At 42.1% G+C, this 24,488-nt stretch overlaps 1 protein-coding gene across 8 annotated transcripts; it reads right to left on the reverse strand.

Moving 5' to 3' along the window:
- Positions 1-2,622: 2,622 nt before the first annotated feature.
- LOC114681543 (zinc finger protein 60) lies at positions 2,623-23,183 on the reverse strand. Of its 8 annotated transcripts, none has more exons than XM_028855082.2 (6): positions 23,041-23,183; positions 22,429-22,762; positions 16,661-16,712; positions 15,573-15,699; positions 13,194-13,292; positions 2,623-4,986 (listed from the first exon to the last, which is right to left on the reverse strand). In XM_028855082.2, exons 3-6 carry the CDS (start codon positions 16,691-16,693, stop codon positions 3,122-3,124), a joined length of 2,124 nt encoding a protein of 707 aa, XP_028710915.1. In that variant the 5' UTR covers positions 16,694-16,712; positions 22,429-22,762; positions 23,041-23,183; the 3' UTR covers positions 2,623-3,121. The 8 variants fall into 8 exon arrangements, with proteins under 8 accessions (XP_028710915.1, XP_028710914.1, XP_028710913.1 ...); XM_028855081.2 differs by having other exon boundaries at positions 23,021-23,183; XM_028855080.2 differs by having other exon boundaries at positions 23,000-23,183.
- Between the last annotated feature and the right edge of the window lie 1,305 nt (positions 23,184-24,488).

Genomic DNA, 24,488 nt, shown 5'->3' on the forward strand with positions numbered 1-24,488 from the left:
TTCCTCCAGTGAGAGTGCTTGTCTCCCTAAGATTTCTTGACAAATTGTAACCAGCAAGACAAAGCTTGTGAATATATTGCTTCTTCAATAACTGATACCACAGAAACACACACATCTATCTCTTTCCACATTGCACATACATGACCACACAGCATCCTGTAACATACACATGTCCATTTAGAGTATTGTGCAAGGTGATATCTTCCCTTCAATTTATTTATGTTGGTGGTGTAATGGCTATTCTTGGTTGTCAACTTGACTATATCTGGAATGAACTACAATGGAACACATACCTGTGAGACATTTTCTGCGTGAAGTGGGTGAATCCACTTCTAGTCCAGATCTTTGAGGTAGGAAGACACTTTTTTTTTTTTTTTTTTGGTTTTTCAAGACAGGGTTTCTCTGTAAAACAGTCCTGCCTGTCCTGAAACTCACTTTGTAGACTGTTGTGGAATATTATTTTTAAATGCATTACATTCATCTATGTTGTAGAATATTTGTTTAATGATACAAAGATATGTTGCATTCTTTTATGTTGCATTTGTTTAACTCTGTGAAGCTGTGTTACTTTGCCTGTCTAGAACACCTGATTGTTCTAATAAAGAGCTGAGTGCCCAATAGCTAGGCAGGAGAAGGGATAGGCAGGGCTGGCAGGCAAAGAGAATAAATAGGAGAAATCGAGGAAGAGAAGACCAAGGAACAAAAACAGGAGGAGAGGAGGACATCAGGGGCCAGCCACCCATCTACACAGCAAGCCATGGAATAAGAAGGAAAGATATATAGAAACAAAGAAAGATAAAAGCCCAGAGGCAAAAGGTTGATTAGGATAATTTAAGTTAGAAAAAGCTTGCAATAAATAAGTCAAGCTAATACCGGGCATCTATAAGTAAGAATAAGCCTGCATGTGTTTATTTGCAAGCTGCATGGTGGGCCACCCAAAGACCAAAGAGTAAAAAAAAAAAAAAAAAAAAAAAAAAAAACTACAGTAGAGACCAGGCTGGGTTTAAATGCTAGGATTAACTTACACCACCACCTTCCAGCAAATTTTGGTTATTTTTGTTAATGTTTTATGGGGAGGTCACCAAAGAAGACCACTCAAATAGAGTTTATAGCCAACTGAAACTCTTTATTCCAGCCAGCTTGGACTACACTCTGGTAGTGGGGACCCAAGTGTAGCCCCAAGCATATAGAGCAAGAAGATATTAAAAGCAAAAACCACATCCTGTTATCTTGCTCAGCAGATGCAGGAGGAGGTTTTGCCCAAGCAGGCAGGTTAACAGAAGCCAAAATAAGTAGTTAGCTGCAGGGGGACATGCAAGCAGTTTAACAGAAGCCAGGATAAATAAGCTGGGGAATCACAATCTCTAGTTCCGAGAACACAGTTCTGTAGTTTTCCATGAGATTCTCCATCAGAAGTCAAATTCTATCCACCCCTAAAATGGATTCAGCAAGACTATGCAATGGAGGAGACTCTGTACTATCTTGCCCTGTCACAAATGTATAGTATCTTAATGATGAACCAAGAGCATAAATTACAAGGAAAAACTTTTGAAATTTTTATGTATTGAACACCTTTAAAAAGTACTTATTCATCAACAGCTGTGTTTTTAACTTCTTCACACAAATACTTAAGGAATTCTCAACAAAAATACTTTCACGTACATTTTCAGGCATGAGATTTTATCCAGAATGAAGTTATTTAAATTGAATAGTGAAGGAATGTATGAGGCTTTTCTAAACTATCTGCAATAAAATTTGTCTTTCTTATCAGTTACATTCCAGGCAATAAAAGCAAGAACACTGTAAAAGTCATTTTACAGAACATGGACATGAACCAAATACTCTTCAAGGATTTTATATCTATTGTACTGTTTCCAAAACTTTTGTTTGGTACTGTGCTTGCCATTAACAAATTAGGCAGAAAGTAAACATTGTGCCTATTATCACAGGAGCCATGGGATATTAATGGTGACAAGGAAGGTACCTCAGATAAACCTAGTCCCAATAACTACTCTCCCAAAGCTGACTGTCCTGGGTGAATAGTGTTTGACAAATTAAGTTTATACAATTAACAAGATGAGAGTAATCAAAAACACAATGGCCAACATTGTCTGACATTCTCAATAGAGTATCATCTCTGAACAACAGACTCCCCACACTCTGATTCTCTAAGGGTTTCTTGGCATCAAGAGTATGAATACTCGCCAGGCGGTGGTGGCGCACGCCTTTAATCCCAGCACTTGGGAGGCAGAGGCAGACGGATCTCTGTGAGTTCGAGGCCAGCCTGGGCTACCAAGTGAGTTCCAGGAAAGGCGCAAAACTACACAGAGAAATTCTGTCTTGAAAAAAAAAAAAAAAGAGTATGAATACTCCTGGGGGGTGGGAGGAGGGCAGAGGTGGGATCTGTGGGTGGTATGTAGAGTAGAAAATTTCTTAATAAAGAAAAATAAAAAACAAAAACAAAAAACAAAACAACAACAACAACAAAAGAGTATGAATACTCTGATGTTGACCAAATCTGAGGGCAGACTAAAGTTCTTCCCATATTCCTTTTAGTCACAGTCTTGCCAATGAGTCCTCCAATGTTCAGTAAAATTTCCATACAAAGGCTTGTCCACTTTCTTTACATGCATAGGACTCCTGATGATGATAGATTTTCTGATAGTTGTGTAGGCTCACCATTTACAATAAAGGTTTTCCCACATTCCTCATATTCACAGGGTTTCAGACCTATAAGGACTCTCTGATGAGCTTTAAGAGCTGAGCTAATTCTATAAATGTTCCCATATTCCTTGCATTTATATCGTTTCACACCAGCATGGATTCCTTTAAGTTGAAGAAGGCCTGAGCTCAAACTGAATGTCTTTCCACATTCTTTACACTGATAAGAGTTTCATACCAGTATAAATTCACCACTGTGCAGTAAAGGCTGAATTAAATCTAAACATTTTCCCACATTTCTTACATTCATAGGGTTGCTTACCATTATGAATTCTCTAATACATAGCTAGCTTAGAATTACTGAAGGCCTTTCCACATTCCTTACATCAGAAGGCTTATTAATATGAATATTGGCATGTTAAATCAAGTCTGATTTTCAACTAATGGACTTCACACATTCTTAACATTGGTAAGGTTTCTCACCAGTGTGAATTCTTTGATGTACTTTAAGATCTCCACCACGAGAAAAGTACTTCCCACATTCTTTACATTCATAAGGATTCTTGCCAGTATGAATTCTAAAATGTCCAAGAAATTGGTAATGATATTGAAAGGCTTCCCCACATTCCTTACATTGAAAGGGCTTCTCACCAGTATGGATTCTCTCATGAATTCTAAGGCCTGTACCGCGAATAAAGCCCTTTCCACATTCCTTGCACTGAAAAGGTTTCACATCAGTATGAATTCTCTGATGTTGAGTAAGTTGGTACTGAAGTCTGAAGGCTGACCCACACTGCTCACATTCAAATGATTTCTCTCCAGTATGAATGCTCTGGTGCCGAGTGAGCTGTGCCAGAACAGTGAAGGCCTTTCCACATTCTGTGCATTGAAAGGGTCTCTCACCAGAATGAATTTTCTGATGTTGCATAAGGTTTGAACGACGATTAAAGGCTTTCCCACACTCATTACATTCATATGGTTTCACACCGGCATGAATAATCCTATGTTCAACAAGGCTGGAGACACGCTTGAAGGACTTCCCACATTCCTCACATTCAAAAGGTGTTTGACCTGTATGAATGGTTTTATGGTAATTAAGTTGGCTGGAAAAATGAAAGGCCTTTCCACATTCTTTACATTCAAAAGGTCTCTCACCACTATGAAATCTCTGATGTCGAATGAGATGTATATTAAGTCTAAAGACTTTCCCACATTCCTTACATTCAAACGGTTTCTTTCCAGTGTGAATACTCTGATGCTCAGTAAAATTCGAACGGCGACGGAAGGATTTCCCACATTCATTGCACTGATAGGGTTTCACATCAGTATGGATTCTCTGATGCTCACTAAGTTGGTACTTTCGTCTGAAGGCTGACCCACACAACTTGCACTTGAAAGGTTTCTCATCAGTGTGAGTTTTCTTATGCTCAGAAAGATATAGGTGAAGCCTAAAAGCCTTCCCACATACATTACATTCAAAGGGCTTCTCACTAGTATGAATACTCTGGTGTCTTGCAAGGTATGAGCCACTACTGAATATCTTGCCACACTGCTCACATTCAAATGATTTCTCTCCAGTGTGAATGTTCTGGTGCCGAGTGAGCTGTGCCAGAACAGTGAAGGCCTTTCCACATTCCTTACACTGAAAGGGTCTCTCACCAGAATGAATTTTCTGATGTTGCATGAGGTTTGAACGACGATTAAAGGCTTTCCCACACACGTTACATTCATATGGTTTCACACCAGCATGAATAATCCTATGTTGAAAAAGAGTCGAGACACGATTAAAGGACTTCCCACATTCCTCACATTCAAATGGTTTTGTACCTGTATGAATGGTTTTATGGTACTTAAGCAGGTTGGGAAGATGAAAGGCCTTTCCACATTCATCACATTCAAAAGGTCTCTCATCACTGTGAGATTTCTGATGTCTTGTAAGTTGTTGGTGGAGTCTGAAGGTCTTCCCACATTCCTTACATTGATAGGGTTTCTCTCCAGTATGAATACTTAGATGCTGAATAAGATTTGAACGACAACCAAAGTATTTCCCACACTCATTACATTCATATGCTTTTTCTATATTGTGAGTAAGAGTCTGGCAGGTGTAAGTAGGCAGTTTTTCCTTGTTATTAATCTTTTGATCAGCATCTCCATCTTGATATCCCTGTAATCTCTTGAATGTACTGTACTTGAGGCCATTACTAAAACTGGAGCCCTGGAGGTCAAAATTTTTACTTAATTGCTTTATGCTCTGTGTGGGTAAATTTATATCATAAGTATGATTTTCTGGAGATATATTTTCAGTGTTATAACATGACTCCAAATCTAAAAGAAAAGGAGAAAGCAAGAATACATTATTTTTCTGAAACACACACACACACACACACACACACACACACACACACACACACACAAAATCCACGACATGAATGGCCAGACTCTACCGTATTTTCTGATAAGCTGAACAGGAACAAGGAGGGCAGCAATAATGAAAGCAGAACAGGTTGGAAATGAAAAGGCATGTTTGCTTAACAAGATTATAACTAACTATAGTGAAAATTTTTACATGCTTCTTTACGTATTACTAGAAACACATACCCTTCAGTGAAGGTTTTTGAACCTGTGGGGACATAAAAGCCAACCCTAAAATGAAAATTTATAATAATCTGTCAGGTTTTAAGAAAACTGGTCTGGGAGCTGGAGAGATGCTCAGAGGTTAAGGCTGTTCTTCCAGAGGTTATGAGTTCAATTCCCAGCAACCACATGGTGGCTCACAACCATCTGTAATGAGATCTGGTGCCCTCTTCTGGTGTGCAGGGACACATGCAGACAGAACACATATGTATACATAATAAATAAATACATCTTTGGGGGCTGGAGAGATGGCTCAGTGGTTAAGAGCACTGACTGCTCTTCCAGAGGTCCTGAGTTCAATTCCCAGCAACCACATGGTGGCTCACAACCATCTGTAATGAGATCTGGTGCCCTCTTCTGGCCTGCAGTCATACATGCTGTATACATAATAAATAAATAAATCTTAAAAAAAAAAAAAAAGAAAGAAAGAAAACTGGTCTGGACTTGGAATTCTTTTTGTTTTGTTTTGTTTTTGAGACAGGTTTTCTCTGTATAGCCAGAGCTGTCCTGAAACTCCCTCTGTAGACCATACTAGCCTCAAACTCAGAGATCCACCTTCCTCTGCCTCCTGAGTGCTCCTATTAAAGGTATGCGCCACCAACTCCTGCCCTGGACTTGGGATTCTTAAAAATTAAAGTGGGTAACAATCTGTGGTGGTACTGGTACACAATTGTAATTCCACCAACAAGGAGCCATAGGTAACAGAGTCATGAACTCCGGGCCAGCTTGGACTAGACAGACACTGTCTGAGAAAAACAAAAAGAAGCTAAAAAGAAAAAAGGGAGAGATAATTCATTAAAAATTTTAAGAACCCTAATGATCTCCAGCCAGGGAAACAGGTAAGCTAAGTACAGATATTTACCTAGCCCTCCTCTCCTCCAAATCCAATTTCCTAGTCTCACCCCTAGCTTTGCAGCAGACCACTTGCTGTGGACTCCCCTTCCTTCCTGCCCTGATCTCCATCCAGTCAATCACACAGTCTACACCTCTAAACTTCCTTCTCCCCACTCACTGCTTTATCCCAAACCCCAATCCAACAGGCATTCTCTGGAAACCAAAAGGTCACTCTGGCCAGTGAAACAGCTAGGTTAACTGCAGATCTTCACCTCTCCTTCCATTCCTCCGAGTCGAATCCCCAGTCTCATCCCCAGCTCAGTAGCAGACCATCTGCTACAGGCTCTCATCACTTTCTGACCCTACTCCCAAGACACTAAGCAGATCCTAGTGGAACACTGCTTTCCTCCCTCCTGTGGACCTCCTCAACACCACCCACCTAGGCCATCCCCATTCCTGTGTCAGCTCCCAATACCTAGACACATATTTTACCTGGAACCCCAGTGGCCACACCTATCAGGATCCCACAAGAATTTCCTACCTGGCAACACACAGTACCACACTCTCCTAAGAACTAGAGAAGGCAACTGATACCAAGGAACAAAATACTCACCCAACAAAGACAAGACCAGATATCAGCACCTAGAATTAGTCTTCCCAAACCCAGATGCCTAAATGGCAGCATAAAAACAATAATGGTATGTCAGCACTGGAGCCCAGCAACCCTACCACAGCAGGACCTGAGTATTGCAACATAGCTAAAGCACAAGAAAAAGACATTAAAATACCCTTTATAAAGATGGTAGCGGTCATTAAAGAGGAAATCAATGAATCCCTTAAAGAAATCTATGAAAACACAAACAGTGGAGATGAATCAAACAGTTCAAGACCTGAAAGTACAAATAGAATGAATAAGGAAAATCCAAACTGAGGGAAATCTGGAAAGGAAATGTTTAGGAACTCAAGCAGGAACCTCAGAGGAAGCCTCACCAACAGAAATCAAAAGATGGAAGAGAGAATCTTAGGCATTTAAGACATGATAGAAGTGATACCTCCATGAAAGAAAATGATAAAGCTAAAAAACGTTCCAGCACAGAACATTCAGGAAATTTGGGACACCATAAAAAGATCAAATCTAGAAATAAGAATAGAGGAAGGAGAAAACACTCAGGTCAAAGACACAGGAAATATTTTCAACAAAATCATAGAGGAAAGTTCCCCTAATCTAAAGAAGGAGATGCCTATCAAAGTACAAGAAGCATACAGAACACCATATAGACTGGATCAGAGAAGAAAGTCCCCTGGGTACAAAATAATCAAAACTAAATGTACAGGACAAAGAAAGAATATTAAAAGCTGCAAGGGAAACAGACCAAGTAACACACAAAGGCAGATATATTAGAATAACACCTGACTTCTCAATGGAAACTTTAAAAGGCAGAAGGAACTGGACAGGTATTCTACAGAATCTAAGAGACTACAGATGCCAGCCTAGACTATTATACCCACCAAAACTTTCAATCACCATAGATAGAGAAAACAAGACAATCCATGATAAAAACCAAATTTAAGCAATATCTACAAATCCATACCTATAGCAGGTACTAAAAGGAAAACTCCAACTTAAAGAGGTTAACCATATGCAACAAAACACAAGGAATAAATAATCCCAGGCCACTAAGTCAAAAGAGGGAAAACATACACCACCACCACCACCACAATAAAATAACAGGAATCAATAAACACTTCTCACTCATATCTCTCAATATCAATGTTCTCAATTTCCCAATAAAAATACACAGACTAACAGAATGGATGTAAAAACAAGATCCATCCTTCTGCTGCATCCAAGAACCACACCTTAGCACCAAGGACAGACATCACCTCAGGGTGAAAGAATGGGAAAAGATCTTCTAATTAAAAGCAAGCTGGTACAGCCATTTTAATATCTGACAAAACAGACTTCAAAGCTAAGCTAATCAGAAGAGATAGGGAATGATATTACATGCTCATCAAAAGAAAAATCCGCCAACATCTATGCACCAAACACAAGGTACCAAGTTCATAAAAGAAACTATAATACAGCTTAAATCACATATTGACCCTCACATACTGATAGTGGGAGACTGCAATAACCCACTCTTGTCAATATTTACAGAACATTTCACGGAAACACAAAAGGATATATCTTCTCAGCACATCATCAAACTTTCTCTAAAACTGACCATACACTTGGACACAAAGCAAGCCTCAACAGATACAAGAAAATTCAAATACCACCTTGTAATCTAACAACCATGGATTAAAGCAGGATATCAATAACCAGAAACAACAGAAAGCATACAAACTTACAAAACCAAACAACTCAATATTGAATTAAAAAAAAAATGAGTCAAGACATAAATGAATAAAAATGAAGACACAACACACCCAAACTTATAGGACACAATAAAAGCAGTTCTAAGAGGCAATTTCATGGTAATAGGTACCACTGTAAAGAAATAGGAGCCATCTCATAATATCAGCTTAACAGCATACCTGAAAGCTCTAGAACAAAAGGACAAAATTACACCCAAAAGGATAGACTGCAAGAAATAATTAACTCAGGACTGAAATTAGTAAAATAGAGATAACAACAATAACACAAAAAATACGAAAAATCAATAAAACAAAGAGTTGGTTCTTTGAGAAAACCAGAAAGATTTATAAATCCTTAACCAAACTAACAGGAAGAGAAAAAAGTTACAAATAAAGAAAATTAGAGATGAAAGAGAGAAATATCAACAGACACTGTAGTGGTTTGAATAGGAAAGATCTCTGTAGACATGCATTTGAATGCTTGGTCATAAGTAGTGGCACTATTAGGAGGTATGGCCCTGTTGGAGGAGGTGTGTCACTGGGGGTGGCCTTTGAGGTCTCTGAAGCTCAAGACTGCTGATCAAGATACAGAAATCACAGTTTATTCTATAGCACCATGTTTGCGTGCACACCACCATGCTTCCTACCATGAAGATAACAGACTAAACCTCTAAACTGTAGGGCAGTCCCAGTGAAATGTTTTCCTTTCTAAGAGTTGCCACGGTCATAGTGTCTCTTCACCAAAATAAAACCCTAAGACAGACACCAAGGAAATCCAGAGAAGCATAAGGACATAGTTTTTAAAAGCCTGTACTCCAATAAATTAGACAAAAATCAACACCACTTCATGATACAAGTTCTAGAGAAACTAGGGATATAAGGGACATACCTCAACATAATAAAGGTAGTGTACAGCAAGTCTATGGCCAGCATCAACTTAAATGGAAATAAACTCAAAGCAATGCCATTAAATCTGGAACAAGACAAGATCGTTCACTCTCTCCATACTTAGTCAATAGAGTATATAAAATCTATTGACTAGATAAAAACTAGATATCAAGAAAACAAATAACCCAATTAAAAAATGGAGTTGATATCTAAACAGAGCATTCTGAAAGAGAAACTCAAATGGCTGAGAAACACTTAAATGTTCAACATCTTTAGACATCAGAGAAATGCAAATAAAAACTACTTTGAGCTTTCATCTTATACCCGCTTCAATGGCTAAGATCAACAAAAAAAGTGACTGCTCATGCTGACGAGCTTGTGGAGTAAGGGGAGCACTCATTCATTACTGGTGGGAGTAGAAACTGTACAGCTACTATGGAAATCATGTGGTGGTTCTTCAGGAAGATGAGAATCAATTTATGTAGATGAATTTCTAAATGGTCTTATTAAATAAAAAACATGGAGCCAAATGCAGGGCTGAAAGCCTTAGATCAAGAAAATAGGGAAAGCCACCAGCCAACCTTACCTCACCAACTCTGCAGCTTCCAAATGCGCGTTACTTCCTGTCTACCCACGCCTTTATTGCCTTGCTGTTCTGCCCTCTCATTGGCTGTCTTAGTTACCTCACTTCCTCTTTCAACATAGCTCTGTCACTTTCTGTCTGTCTGAACAGACCTCCAGGCCTCTATGGTTGGTACTGGGATTAAAGGCATGTGTCACCACAATTGGCTATGTTCCCTAGTGTGACCTTGAACACACGGAGATCCTGCCTGCTAAGAGATTAAAGGCGTGTACTGCCTGACTTCTTTACTTAAAATGGCTGGCTTCGCCCCCCACCCCCATCTCCAGGCAAGCTTTATTTATTAACATACAAATAAAATAGCATATTTCAGCACAAATAAATTATCACCACATTTCAGCACAAATAAAGTATCACCACAGATCTACCTCAAGATCCAGCTATATCACTCTTGAACATATACACACTTGCTCAACCATATTCATTGCTGCTCTATTCATAACAGCCAGAAATTGCAAAACACCTAGATGTTCATCAACAGAATTAAAAAAGAAAAAAATTAAATCATGAAACTTACACGTAAAAGAATGGATCTGGAAAAATATCATCCTGAGTGAGGTGTCCCAGGCCCAGAAAGGCAAACTGGTATGTATTCACTTATAAGTGGATATTAGCTATGAAATCAATTAAATAACCAAGCTAAAAGCTGTAGACCCACAGGCCTTAGGTATAGAGTAAGACACTAAGGGGACACATAGATCTCATTAGAAAAAAGAAACAGGATAGTAATGGATGGATGGGAGTGGGCCTGGGAATGATCAAATGGAGAGAGAAAGGAGGGAGTGGAGTGATGGAGAAAATATGAGGAGAGTCAGCTAAAATTAAGGGCCATTTAAGGGGTAGTATGGAAACCTAATAAAACAGAGGCTTTCTAAAATATATACATATATGAAGGTGATCTAACTGAAATTCCAAATAATGGGGAGACAGAGACTCGCTTGACCATCTCATCACCAAATGAGCTTTCAGAGCTTCCAATACCAGAGTTTGGTTACATCTAATTGAGTTGTTGGCCAAAAGGGCACCATGGGAACAAAAAACAAAAAAACAAAACAAAACCAAAAACAACAACAACAACAAAAAACCCTCAGACTGTTGCTAAGACTACAGATTGTTGTCCACAAACTGAAAGCAAGGCCCATTGCTGAAGACAAAATCTATCAACTTATTGAACATAGAGAAGTAAAGCCGTTGCTAACATTGAGCCTTCACCCTATGTGTTGTAGAATATTATTTTAATATGTGTTACATTTGTTTATGCTGTGGGACATTTGTTTAATGATGCAAAGATGTGTTGCATTCTTTTATGTTGCATTTGTTTAACTCTGTGAAGCTGTGTTACTGTATCTGTCTAAAACACCTGATGGTCTAATAAAGAGCTAAATGGTCAATAGCAAGACAGGAGAAAGAATGGGCTGGCAAGGAGAGAATAAAAAGGAGAAATCTGGAAGAAGCACAAAAGGTAGAAAGAGCAAGAGAACAAGGAGAGGAGAACGCTAGGGGCCAGCCACCAAGCCACACAGCCAGCCATGGAGTAAGAGTGAAAGTAAGATTTACAGAAGAAAAGGGAAAAGCCTAGAGGCAAAATGTAGATGGGTTAATTTAAATTAAGCAAGTTCTCAAGAAACAAGCCAAGCTAAGGCCAGGCATTTAAGATTAAGAATAAGCCTCCACGTGTGATTTATTTGGGGGTGCCGGGTGGTGGGCCCCTAAAGAGCCCATAGAGTAAAAACAATCAACAATACCTATGTTCCAATGCCTTTGGTACAGGAAGATACTCTATACACTACCAAAAGAGAAACATAAACACCAAGCCACCCACAAACCCTTGGAGTGACAATAGAGTGCTGCCTACAAGAATTGCTAGGGCCACGGTGGCATAAAGCTTGTGGGAGTAACCAATCAATATATGATTTGACTTCAGGGTCATCCATGAGATGAAACCCATTTCCGACACAGGACGAGTGACCAAGAACCAGAGACTAGACAGCACAGGCACCAAGAGTAAAACCAAATACTACTGTTCTCAAACACAAAAAGAAAAATGAAGCAATAAAATGGGTCCTAACGGCATCCTGCTATACTTATAGATCAGTGTCTTGCTCAGCCATCATCAGAGGAGCTTCCTCATGCAGCAGCTGGGAACAAATACAGAGACCCACAGCCAGACACTATGCAGAGAATGAGACCTTAGGATGTCAGCCCTAAAAAGCATGTTTCCATCAAACCTCTCCTCTCAGGGAACTCTGTGGAAGAGGTGGAGGAAAGAAACAGTGTAAAATCTAGAGAGATAGAAGACATCAAGAAAACAAGACCCTCTAAATCAACATGATCAAAGTTCTCATGAGCTCACAGAGACTGAGGCAGCATGCACGGGGCCTGCACCATCCAACCTGCACCAGGTCCTTTGTGCATAAACTTATTATGGCCTCCAGTATAGTGTGTATGGGATTATGAATGTGCAAACAAGTTCATCTCTGTTCTTGTTCCTTCTCTTGGGTAATGTCTCTTCTGTTTGTTTTGTCCAACTCCAATGTGTTAGTTTTTGTTTAGTCTGTTTTATTATATTATATTTTATCATTATCCCTTAGAAGCATGGTTGTTTTCTAAGAAGAGAGAAATGGAGTGGATCCAGATAGAAGGTGAAGTGGGAAGGAACTGGGAGTAACATCACACCTTGATTAGTGTGACTAGGAAGATATACAATTAAAACATTTGCTATGCCTCACTGTGTTCCTGCATTCACTGGTGTTCAAAGTGTCTTATCATTGGATCAGTGGTTAAGGACACTGACTGCTCTTCCAGAGGACCTGGGTTCCAGTACCAGCAGCCACCTGTAACTCCAGCCCCAGGGGATCTGATATTCTCTTATGACCTCTTTGGGAACCTGCACACCTGTGTGCACACACACACAACCAATAAGGTATGTTTAAAATGGTAGAATGGGTAACTGCTCCAGTAAGAGGGAAGAAGGTGAGGACAACTTAGCGAGTCATGAACTAGAAGCCCTGTGACAGTCTTTGCTATGACCTTGACTTCCTTCCCAGGTCTCAGGCATGTTCTTCCACAGGCCTTGGCGAGTTGAAGAAAGTGTGTCAACCCAGTATCAGCCATGAGGCGACTCTCCGACCACATGCTGTGCCTGGCAATGCTGGAGACCTGCCTTCCTCTTACTCACCTGGGCTGGGCCTGTCTGTTTCTTCCTTCACAACCATCCAGGGTTCTCTCTCCTGCTCTAATAAGGCGATCAGATCGGGTTTGGAAACGGAACTTCCCACTTAAAAGAAAGAAGAAATGACACGTAGAGACGTTTTAAACTCGGTCCCTCTAGTTATCCCAGGATGGCCTGGAACTCAAAATGATGACCAGGCTGTCCTGGAGCTTCCTTGATCTGCCTGCCCCTGCCTCCCAAATGCTGGGATTAAAGGTGTGTGCCACCATGAGCTACCTGTGCAGACTTTGAAAACTACAGACTTATTTATTATGAAGGTCTATACAGTTTGGCATGGTGGACCATGCCTATTAGCTCAGCAGGTAGGGAATGAGCCTGGCCAATCTGTGCTGCACAGCAAGACCCTTGTCTTGGAAAACCAGATAAAATACGCTAAGAGACAAAATAATACTGAGGAAAGACTTCAGAGGAGAACCTGGGTGAGAAACCAGCTGTTGCAGAAAAGGGTTTAATCTCATTTAAAGGCAGATAAGGGCTTGTCACTGAAGGGGAAAGTACATATAGTGGGAGAACATGAACCCTTCAGCTACACTGTCTAGTGTAAACCCCTTCTCTGCAGTTCACCAATAATGCCATTTATTTATGCAAGTCCCATAAGATTCTATGCTTAATGTTCCGATCTTAAAAACTGGGTATGGAGTCAGGCATGGTGGCACACCCCTTTATTCCCAGCACTGGGGAGTCACAGGCAGGCAGATCTCTGTGAGTTCTGGGCTAGCATGGTCTACAAATCCAGTTCCAGGACAGCTAGGGTTGTTACACACAGAAACCCTGTCTCAAAAAAACAAACAAACAAAAAACCTGGGCATGGTGGCACACACATGTAATCACAACACTTGAGAAGTAGAAGCAGGAGATGAGAAGTTCAAGGACAGCTTTAGTTTCATACACGTCCAAAGTTCCTCTAGGCTACATGAGACATGGTCTCAAAAAAAAGAAATTAATAATAATGATAATGATAATAATAATAATAATTTAGATTGAGTTGCTAATATCTATTAGGTAGGGTTGATACTAAGATTAAACACTACATTCAAATACTTTGAACACTATCTTACCTACAGTAACATAAAATAATTATTTTTTTAAATTTCCATTTATTTACACAGTCATTCTGGGGATGGAACTAGGGTTTGAGCATGCTGGGCAAGTGCTCTACTACCGAGTTCAAGTCCCAGTGTTAGCACTATTGTTATTTATGCTGCCTTCTTTCACATGTACACCTCATTCTTACAAATTTACTCAATGAAAAAGACAAATTTACAGCCTGAAACTTCCACAACAAAGCAGGTAAAGGAAGTGTTTGTTGGAAACAGAATGCGTCCACTTCTGTTTTAAGTAGATTCTGCTGATTCATTATGAAGTAAATGATAAAACTTCTTTTGTGTAAGCATATAGTGTATGCATAGTTCAGGAAGGCGTGGGCACAGTGTATGTAGGTATGCATACATGCAGGTGAGTACAGGTCAAAGACTGATGTGAGGTGTCATCTTTGATTGCTCCCCACTTTGGTTCCTGAGACAGCATCTCTCTCTCTGAACCCAGAGCTCATTGAGAGTATCTCCAAGGTGTGGACAAAAAGCAGGTGCTTCATGAAGCTCCTGTTTTCAACCAAGGAAATCTCACAATCTTCCTTTGGGAAGGAGGAGGAACTCAGCTACCTCTTTAAAATTCTTTTTTTTTTTTTTTGGTTTTTCGAGACAGGGTTTCTCTGTGTAGCTTTGTGCCTTTCCTGGGACTCACTTGGTAGTCCAGGCTGGCCTCGAACTCACCTCTTTAAAATTCTATTGACTTAAATTTATTTTATTTTATATGTATGTAAGTGTCTGTCTGCATGTACATCTGAGCACCACATGCAGGCATGATGATCATGGAGACCAGAAGAGGGTATCAGATCCCCTGGACCTGGGAGTTATACCATCTTATGGTGGTAGGAACTGAACCCAAGCCCTCTAAAAGAACAATCAGTTCTCTTAACAGTCAAGATACCTCTCTAGCCCCTAATTACATTTATCTATCTATCTATCTATCTATCTATCTATCTATCTATCTATCTATCTATCGATTTATTTCGTTTCTTTGTTTTGTTTGAAACAAGGCCTTACTCTGTACACTAGGCGAGCCTGGAACTCACTATGTACCTGAGGGTGACCTTGAACTCACAGAAAGCATCCTGCCTCAGTTTTCTGAGTAAAGGAATGACAGACATGCCACCAAGCCCAGCTTCAGCTACCACAGAAAAATGGCCCTGTCTTTTCACTCAGAGTGAGGAAAGCCAACAGTGTAGAGAGCACATCCCCTTTTCACGGGGACAGATGGCCTTACCCACTGTGACGAGGTTGCTGTAGGTCTCCAACATCATGTCCCTGTATAAGACCCTCTGAGTAGCATCCAGGCAGGCCCACTCCTCCTGAGAGAAGTCAACAGCCACATCCCTAAATGTCACTGACCCCTGAAACCACAAACACAAGTAGAGTTAAATTGGGGAAGTGTTCAAGATGGAAAATCAGAGGAGAAAGGACTCAAGAACAGGAAGAAGACATGGAAATGTTCAAAGTACCTGATTGCATGAGCTCCCCCAGTAAAGGATGACAGTACACACCCTACCCATTCAATAAATGTGCATTTCCATTCCAATCACACTCTTCAAGTTATAGCCCACAAGAGAGAAATGTCACTGGATTCAGTGTAAAATGCTAAGAAATAGTGTGAGTCCTTGAGTTTATTATGGTATCAGATGATATCAGTAAGATTTTTTTTTTTTGTCACAAGAATTATTTTTGCAACTATGTAAGAGTCTGTAGACTATGTAAGGGTTCATATTACTGGCATATTAGGTTTAAGGGGTTTTCCTTAAAAACAAAAAAGAAAACCTTTCAAGGTGAACAGTGTGTCTCAGGTCTTCCTGGACTCTGGAGACGACAGTCCCCTCCCAATCACAGCCTGGATGACCTTCCCCTCTCATCATTGAACTCTCTTAAAGCCCCTCAAGCAGGTCATCTCATCACACACATGCACCAAGGCCTTTCACTCTCAAAGCCTGTGTCATCAGCCTGAAAACACCGAAGATGTCAATCAGGATTCCCAGTGCAGTCAAAGGAGACCATCACCTCAACGTTCTGAAACCCCCAAAACCCTGCTTCCCTGTGGACTGTCACCTCCTCTGCAATGACAGTCCTCCCTGACCACAGACCAAGCAGAAAGCAGATGTGCAGGGATGCATTCAAAGAAAACTCCAGAACCAGCAGGAAAGAGCCACAGACAGGAAGTGCTCTGGTCTTCCAACCCTCACTGTAATGGGGGCAGACTGGGCTGGAGGATTTCTGGTCCTTGGGAAGCTTCACAAGAGGAAGACAGCAAACACTCACCTAACCTGAAAGTCACCCTATGGAAAGAGACAAAGGTCAACTTACACAGACCATGTCTTGAGAACTAGAGCTGGCCATCCTTCTTCAGGATCCTCCCCTGGGGGGACAAAAAGAAAGCCTTTCAATGGATTGTGACTTGATGTTCCCAGACTGACTTATGTCAACATGATTTCATCGACTACTTTTATATCTCAAGCATCCCCACTCACACACTCCTCTCCCACTGCTCATAGCCTTACACACACAAATTAGAAGCAGACAGGAGTCTACACAAAGACGATTCTGTCCTAACCCCAGACAACCCATTGCATGAGGGCTCAGTGTAGATGTGCAGAGCATAAGCATGACTGTCTTTAGTTCCTCCAGAAGATGCCAGCAGAAGGGACCCCATCTTCCATGCTGAGATCCAGCTAGCCCTAGACTGGGCCCCTCCTTCTACTGTAAGCAGCTCTTCCTACTGGAATCCCATCTTTCAGGGCGGACAGGGGTAACAGCAAAGCTGGAGGGTCTGCAGCTGCAATCCTCAGGCAGTGTTCAGCATCCGGACCCACTTTGAGTGAATGGGATAGTACACCATGGAACACTTTCCTGAGTGCTTTCCCTCAGATATGATTATGGCTTCCATTGTATCAATTAAATTATATTCTTTATGAAGATTATTAGCTACAAAACATGGTGTCTAAGGTTGTGAATGTGATTTGTTTCCCACTTTCATTAATTAGGAGATATTTTACACAGAATAAATAATTCAAGGTGTTGTGTAAGTCTTTAAATTCGGTTTCTCAACCTCAGCATGTTGACATAATTATTCTGTGTTGGGGTGTGTGGGAGGACTATCTTGTGCTCTATATAACCTTCAGCAGCATCAACCACTACTCAAGATCTGAGAAGCACACACATCCTCAGAACTCCCTTCAATGTTGGCCTAGGGAGCAGGTCATCACCAAATGGGGAACCAGTGTTCTACCCAACAGGTCTAGCTAAGTCTTGGTTCAATACACTTTGGGATTGTTGTTTAACTGCTTTTTTTTTCCCCCCAGATTCTTGCCTATACTAGACTGGCCCTGAACACCTAAAGTTCATTTTTCCATCTGTCATGCAGAGATTACAAGCATGCACCACCATGCCCAACTCTCAAGTATATCTGATAATCTTAGAAAACTATACATTTTTGTCTCCCCACAAAATTCATATACAAATATCCTTTCTTTATCTTTCCTTCCCTTCTGCCTCTGCATACAGCAGGTTAGCTAGCCTTCCAGGAATTCTCTTGTCTCTCCCTCCCATCTTGCAGTAGGAGGGCTGGGATTAGAGACATGCACTGCTGCATCTGGCATTGCATAGTTTCACGCTGGCAAGCACTGTACCCACTGAGCCATCACCCCAGCCCACATTTATACATGTCTGTGATGGTTCAGGGTGTGACCTCATGACATTTATGACTGCCTTTGTTTCAGAAGCTTGTGATCCTGAAGGCCATAGATAAAAGTGTAATTAGTCCTGCTGCATCTAATATAGCATAGGTCTATATTGCCAGCATTGGAGAGGCAGAGGCATGAGGTTTCTTCAAAGTCCCAGGCCAGTTGGTCAACATGAGTTCCAGAATAGCCTCTCTAGTCAGTGCTGCTGGCAAAACTGAATATTAACATTCAGGAGAATGACATTAGACCTTCAGTCACACCACATGCAAAGTCAACTCAAAACAGATTAAAATTTAAGAACTGAAACTGACACTACTAGAAAAAAATATACAGGAAAGCCTCTATGACACTGGACGTTTTGGGTAGCACTGTAAAAACACAAGTAACAAAAGGAAAATGGACAAATCAAACTAAAAACTTTACACAGCAGAGGAAACAATCAGGAGAAGAGGGATAATGTAGAGCATGGGAGAGAATATTTGCAAACTGTACTTCTAATAAGGAGTTAACATCTAAACTCCTTCACAGCAAAGGACGCAGAAAATTCAGAAACAGAAGAACATGGAAATAGACATTTCCCCACACGGAACATCAATGTGGCCTATTAGAGGTTAATGAAAAATAAGCATCAGAGAGATACACATTAAAATCACAATGAAAAGCCTCTTCATGCTTGATCAGAGTGTCAATTACGGGATGGGGGTGGGGCAGCTAGAGAGATAGATGGCCCAGTGGTTTAGAGTACTTCATACTCTTGCAGAGGATGTAGGTTCAATTTCCAACACCCACATGGTAGCTCACAACCAACCTTAACTCCAATTTCAGGGAATTTGACACCCTCTTCTGGCCTCCTCAGGTACCAGGCACGGACAAGTTGCAAATATATTCATTTAGGCAAAACACTCACAAATATTAAAGAAAATGAACTAAATAAATTTTTTAAAGTGACCATTATCAGCAAGAAAGCATAATGAGTACAATGAGGAGGAAAAAAGCACATTACTGGAGGAAATTAATGTAAATTAATACAGTCATTGTTAGAAACAATACCGTGGATTCTCAAACAATTAAATAGAGCTGTCACATGATCCATCAATCCCGCTACTGAGTAAGGACATACAAGGGAAATAAATCAGTACCTCAAAGAGACATTTACACTCTAACATTTATTCCAGAATAATTTACACATCTGTGATATGCCATCCTACCAAAGGATGAATGGACAAAGCAAATCCAGAATGAGGTTCACGGACACAGTGCAACAATATCCAACCATTTACTACAATATGGGTGAACATGGAGGAACACAAGGGAAATAAGCTAAAGACACAAAGACAAATGGTGGGGCTGGAGAGATGGCTCAGAGGCTAAGAGCTGGGATGGCTTTTCCAGAGGTCAGGAGTTCAATTCCCCGACAGCTCACAATGCTTGTAACTCCAGCTCCAGTGGATTCTTTACATTTGGTCTCCGAGGGCACCTGTGCTCATGTACGTATAATCCCATACAGAACTTAGAATAAAAATAATTAATCTTTAACAAAAAGACAAACACCCACCATCTCACTCATGCTGAATCTGAAAATATTCTATCATAAGAACAAGTTAAATGGTGGGTAATGGGGGTGTGAGTGGCTGAGGTAATGGAGTGTGAGTGGTTGAGGTAATGGAGGTGTGAGTGGCTGAGGTAATGGGGGTGTGAGTGGCTGAGGTAATGGAGGTGTGAATGGCTGAGGTAATGGAGTGTGAGTGGCTGAGGTAATGGGGGTGTGAGTGGCTGAGGTAATGGAGGTGTGAGTGGCTGAGGTAATAGGGGTGTGAGTGGCTGAGGTAATGGGGGTTGAGTGGCTGAGGTAATGGAGGTGTGAGTGGCTGAGGTAATGGGGGTTGAGTGGCTGAGGTAATGGAGATGTGAGTGGCTGAGGTAATGGAGTGTGAGTGGCTGAGGTAATGGAGTGTGAGTGGCTGAGGTAATGGAGGTTGAGTGGCTGAGGTAATGGAGGTGTGAGTGTCTGAGGTAATGGAGGTTGAGTGGCTGAGGTAATGGGGGTGTGAGTGGCTGAGGTAATGGAGGTGTGAGTGGCTGAGGTAATGGAGGTTGAGTGGCTGAGGTAATGGGGGTGTGAGTGGCTGAGGTAATGGGGGTGTGAGTGGCTGAGGTAATGGAGGTTGAGTGACTGAGGTAATGGGGGTGTGAGTGTCTGAGGTAATGGAGGTGTGAGTGGCTGAGGTAATGGAGGTTGAGTGACTGAGGTAATGGGGGTGTGAGTGTCTGAGGTAATGGAGGTTGAGTGGCTGAGGTAATGGAGGTGTGAGTGTCTGAGGTAATGGAGGTTGAGTGGCTGAGGTAATGGGGGTGTGAGTGTCTGAGGTAATGGAGGTTGAGTGGCTGAGGTAATGGAGGTGTGAGTGGCTGAGGTAATGGAGGTGTGAGTGGCTGAGGTAATGGAGGTGTGAGTGGCTGAGGTAATGGAGTGTGAGTGGCTGAGGTAATGGGGGTGTGAGTGTCTGAGGTAATGGAGGTTGAGTGGCTGAGGTAATGGAGGTGTGAGTGGCTGGGGCGGGATGTGCAGCATCATGGTTGAGAGTGGGAGATGTAGATCCATAAGGGATTTGGGAAGATGCTGATCAAGAACCACACAAGTTCAGCTCCACAACACAAGCTCCAGATACATCATGCAACACAGTGACTATGATTAATGGTTCTGAAAGACTCGGAGAGTAGACATTAAGTGTGCTCACTAAAACATGTGACAGGTAGACTGAGACATCCCAAAGGACATAAAGAACTCCACATACTTTAAAAAATACAAGAAACGTCATCCAACTGGTGTGGTGATATATATTGTGCACCCTAATAAAACTTGCCTAAGGATCAGAGGACAGAGTCAGACACTAGATTAGACACAGAGACCAGACAGTGGTTGCACACACCCTTAATCCTATCCCTCAGGAGGCAGAGATCTGTCTGGGTTCAAGGCCACCCTGGAAACAGAGCCAGGCAGTGGTGGCACATGCCTTTAATCCCAGGAAGTGACAACAGGGTGGAGAAAGGTATATAAGGCATGAGGAAACAGGAACTAAAGCAATTCAGATGAGACCCTTTCAGGTGAGGACTCAAAGGCTTTCAGTCTGAGGAAACAGGATCCATTGGATGAGGAGTTGGCAAGGTGAGGTTGGCTGTGACTTGCTCTGCTTCTCTGATCTTTCAGATTTCACCCTGATATCTGTCTCTAGGTTTTTTCATTAAAAGGCTATTTAAGATTTGAACAACAAGCTGGGGGGTGGGGAGTTGCACTCCTTTAATCTGGCCCTCAGGAGACAGACATAGGCAGATCTCTGTGAGTTCCGGGACAGCATGGTCTACAAATAGAGTTCCAGGACAGCCAGGACTATTACAAAGAGAGACTCTATCTTGAAAAACAAAACAAAACAAAAAAATTCATCTCAATATTTAAACAAATTCTGCTCTACTACATTCACTTTCTTTTACTTCTTACTTTTGAGACAGGGTCTCACTGTGTTCCCCAGCTAGCCTGGAACTCGATATGTGGACTAAGGTGACCATGAATTCACATTCTCCTGCTTCTGCCTCTCCAGTGCTGAGATTTAAAGTAAAAACCATCAAGTCTAGCTTTTTTCTTTTGATTCATTTTCATAAAAATACAGAAAGTAATCACATTTTTTTAACACTCCTTCGTACTACAGAAAACTGAAGAGAATGAACTGAAAATGACAACACAAAGCAACAAAAACACATCAGGCCCTTACTGTATGGCTGGCACTGCACTAACAGGCTTTACTACGGTCATTCTGAGGTACATGACAAGCCTAGAGATCCGGAAAAAGACAGAACTTAGACTCCAACCCGGACACACAGATCCACATCTCCACATTCAACCACAGCATTGCACGTCTGGATCTGGCCAATATTACCCGTTTCCACACACAGACACCCTGAAAATCACTAGTTCTCAAAGATGCCAAATTTAGTGCTATCACTTTCCCACTCCTGAAATCCTCAGGAGTGAACAGAAACCACCTACCACCTCCATTCTTCCCCTGCTTTGGAAGGAAGGCCTTTAAAGTTCAAAGGCCACCTGATGTGCGATGTCATCGAAATGGTTATCGATTTACCAAATCGGGGTTTGAAAGCGCTAACGCTAACCTCTGGAGGTTCCTATCTATCTTGGGCAAATGGAGTGATTGTAGAGAGAAGACGTCAAGGATCTCTGAACCGATTATGTGAATATTAAGTGGAAAGGGAGGGGACAATGTAAGTTAAGGGCCACAGTGGCGGAGGTATCAATTTACATCTTCCTCCTTCACTTACTGACAATTCTATATTCTAAAACTACAACCTCGTTCCTCAAACAGGAAGAAGGAGCAAACTCACTCTCGAATCTTAGAAGTGTAGCAGTAACGTTCGCATTCTTCTCCAGGCCCTCATTTGAATAACGGCGGACTCGGGGAGCCCGGGCAAGCAGGAGATCCCAGGCTGTGCATCCGAGCGAGCGCTCTCCTTCACTCCCACAACACTCCCGACGGCTAGAGCTCCGAGAAAGTTATGGACTCCACAAGCAGCTGCCCTCCTGGGTGACCCTCGGAGGCGCTTCCGGCCTCAAACGCTCGCCCCAAGCTCCAGTCTGGACCTCAGGGGAAGCTTCCCTCAGACTCCGTCCCTGACCTCTCGTTACTGAAGCCTGGTCCTCTTCTTCAGCCCTGTGGCCCTGAGAGAAAGCAGGAGCAGAGAGCGACTGGCAGTGACCCAGACAATGCAGAGAGCTCGAGGTGTCCACACACGCACGGACACACACGTGTACACACACACACGGACACACACGCACACACTCACACGCACGGACACACACTCGCAGGCGCACCACCGTCCCTACACACTCACACACTTCACTATCACCCCACATCACCGTCCACACCCACACCCAGCCCGCTGGCTCCCGCCTTACTCAGTGGAGAATTACGCTAACCAGAGACTTCTTCCTCCTACCAGAAAGTTCTGACTGTCCACCATAGCTCAGCTAGGACACCGGAAGTTGATAGGTTATGTTCGGCGCGGTGGCTCCTGGGAAATATAGTCCCGGTGTCCAGAACTCCGGGAAGCCCAGCGCTCCGAGGGTCAGAGAACTCCCAGCATGCACTTGGGCAGCCCATCTGTGAGCTCCGCCCAGTGGCTTGTGGGAGTTCCCACCGAGGTGCTCGCTTAAAGGAGAGGCTCCCTGTGCGATCAAAAGTTACTTCCGGGGGCTGGAGAGATGGCTCAGTGGTGAAGAGCACTGGCTGTTCTTCCAGAGGTCCTGAGTTCAATTCCCAGCGACCACGTGGTGACTCACAGCCATCTGTAATGAGATCTGGCGCGCAGGCAGAACACTGTATACCTAATAAATAAATCTTAAAAAAAAGTACTTCCGGGTTCCATGTTCAGTTACTCTCTCTCTTATGGGGTGTACAGAGGAGCCTAAATTGAAAGTGCAGAATTGGAATAAAATCAGATTGAGACGTTACTGCTTGATTACGCTTTCCCTGAGACCCACTGCAGAAGGATTCCACCTCTCTGTGCGATGGTAGGGACGATGATACATTTCAAAGGACTGAACTAAAGTATTGATTGGTTTTAAACGTGGAGAGGACAGACAGGTTACATCAGAGATTTTGGAGAGTCAGAAGTTCTGGACCCGTCCAGGGTTGGTTCACTGTCCCTGTTACCTAGATAGGAAAGTGTTACTGAGAGCCACATCGGTATGTGACAACAGAACTGTGTCTGTGTTGAAGGATGAAATGATTAACATGTGAAGGTATCCTAAACAAATACAAAAGAACGCTTCGTGTTTGTAGGAAAAATGTACCTTTGTGGTAACTCGACACTGTTGAACTGTGAGACCAAAATGAGCCATCTTAGAAATAAGACCAAAATGCTTTCACCCAAAAACTAAGGCCTAAGATTTCTCCTTTTAGGAACAGGCCATTAGTTACTGAAACCACAGTTCAGATTCCAGAAACCAGGAGGTATAAAAGTACAGTCACAAGATAGTCACAAGGTAATGCCTGCCAGACTATGGAGTGTCCTCTCCCTGGTTTCCAGGGTAACTAACAGCAGAAATGCCCCCACCTGAGGGCAGCCAATGAGAAATGGTGGCGGGCAACCACTCCCTTAGAAGTAATTTCTAGAAGTCACTAGAAGCAAGCCAATCAGAATTGTACCCGTACTAGCACCCCTAAATGATGTAACCTTGAGATTTTTCCCTTTAAAAGCTGAGCTTGCAGACAGGTGGGCGCTTCCTCCAGCCTCCACTGCGTTGGATGTATTGGACGAAGTCCCTGCCTAGGCTTGTATATGCAGAATTAAACCTTGCTTTTGCATTCCAGCATGCTAGTCTTTGGTGGTCTCTCTGGGGGTCACGATCTGGGCACAACAGAACTTTCAAGGTCACTTTTGTT

Source organism: Peromyscus leucopus, chromosome 1 (assembly GCF_004664715.2).
Source record: "Peromyscus leucopus breed LL Stock chromosome 1, UCI_PerLeu_2.1, whole genome shotgun sequence".
In the NCBI taxonomy this organism is placed as follows: Eukaryota; Metazoa; Chordata; class Mammalia; order Rodentia; family Cricetidae; genus Peromyscus; species Peromyscus leucopus.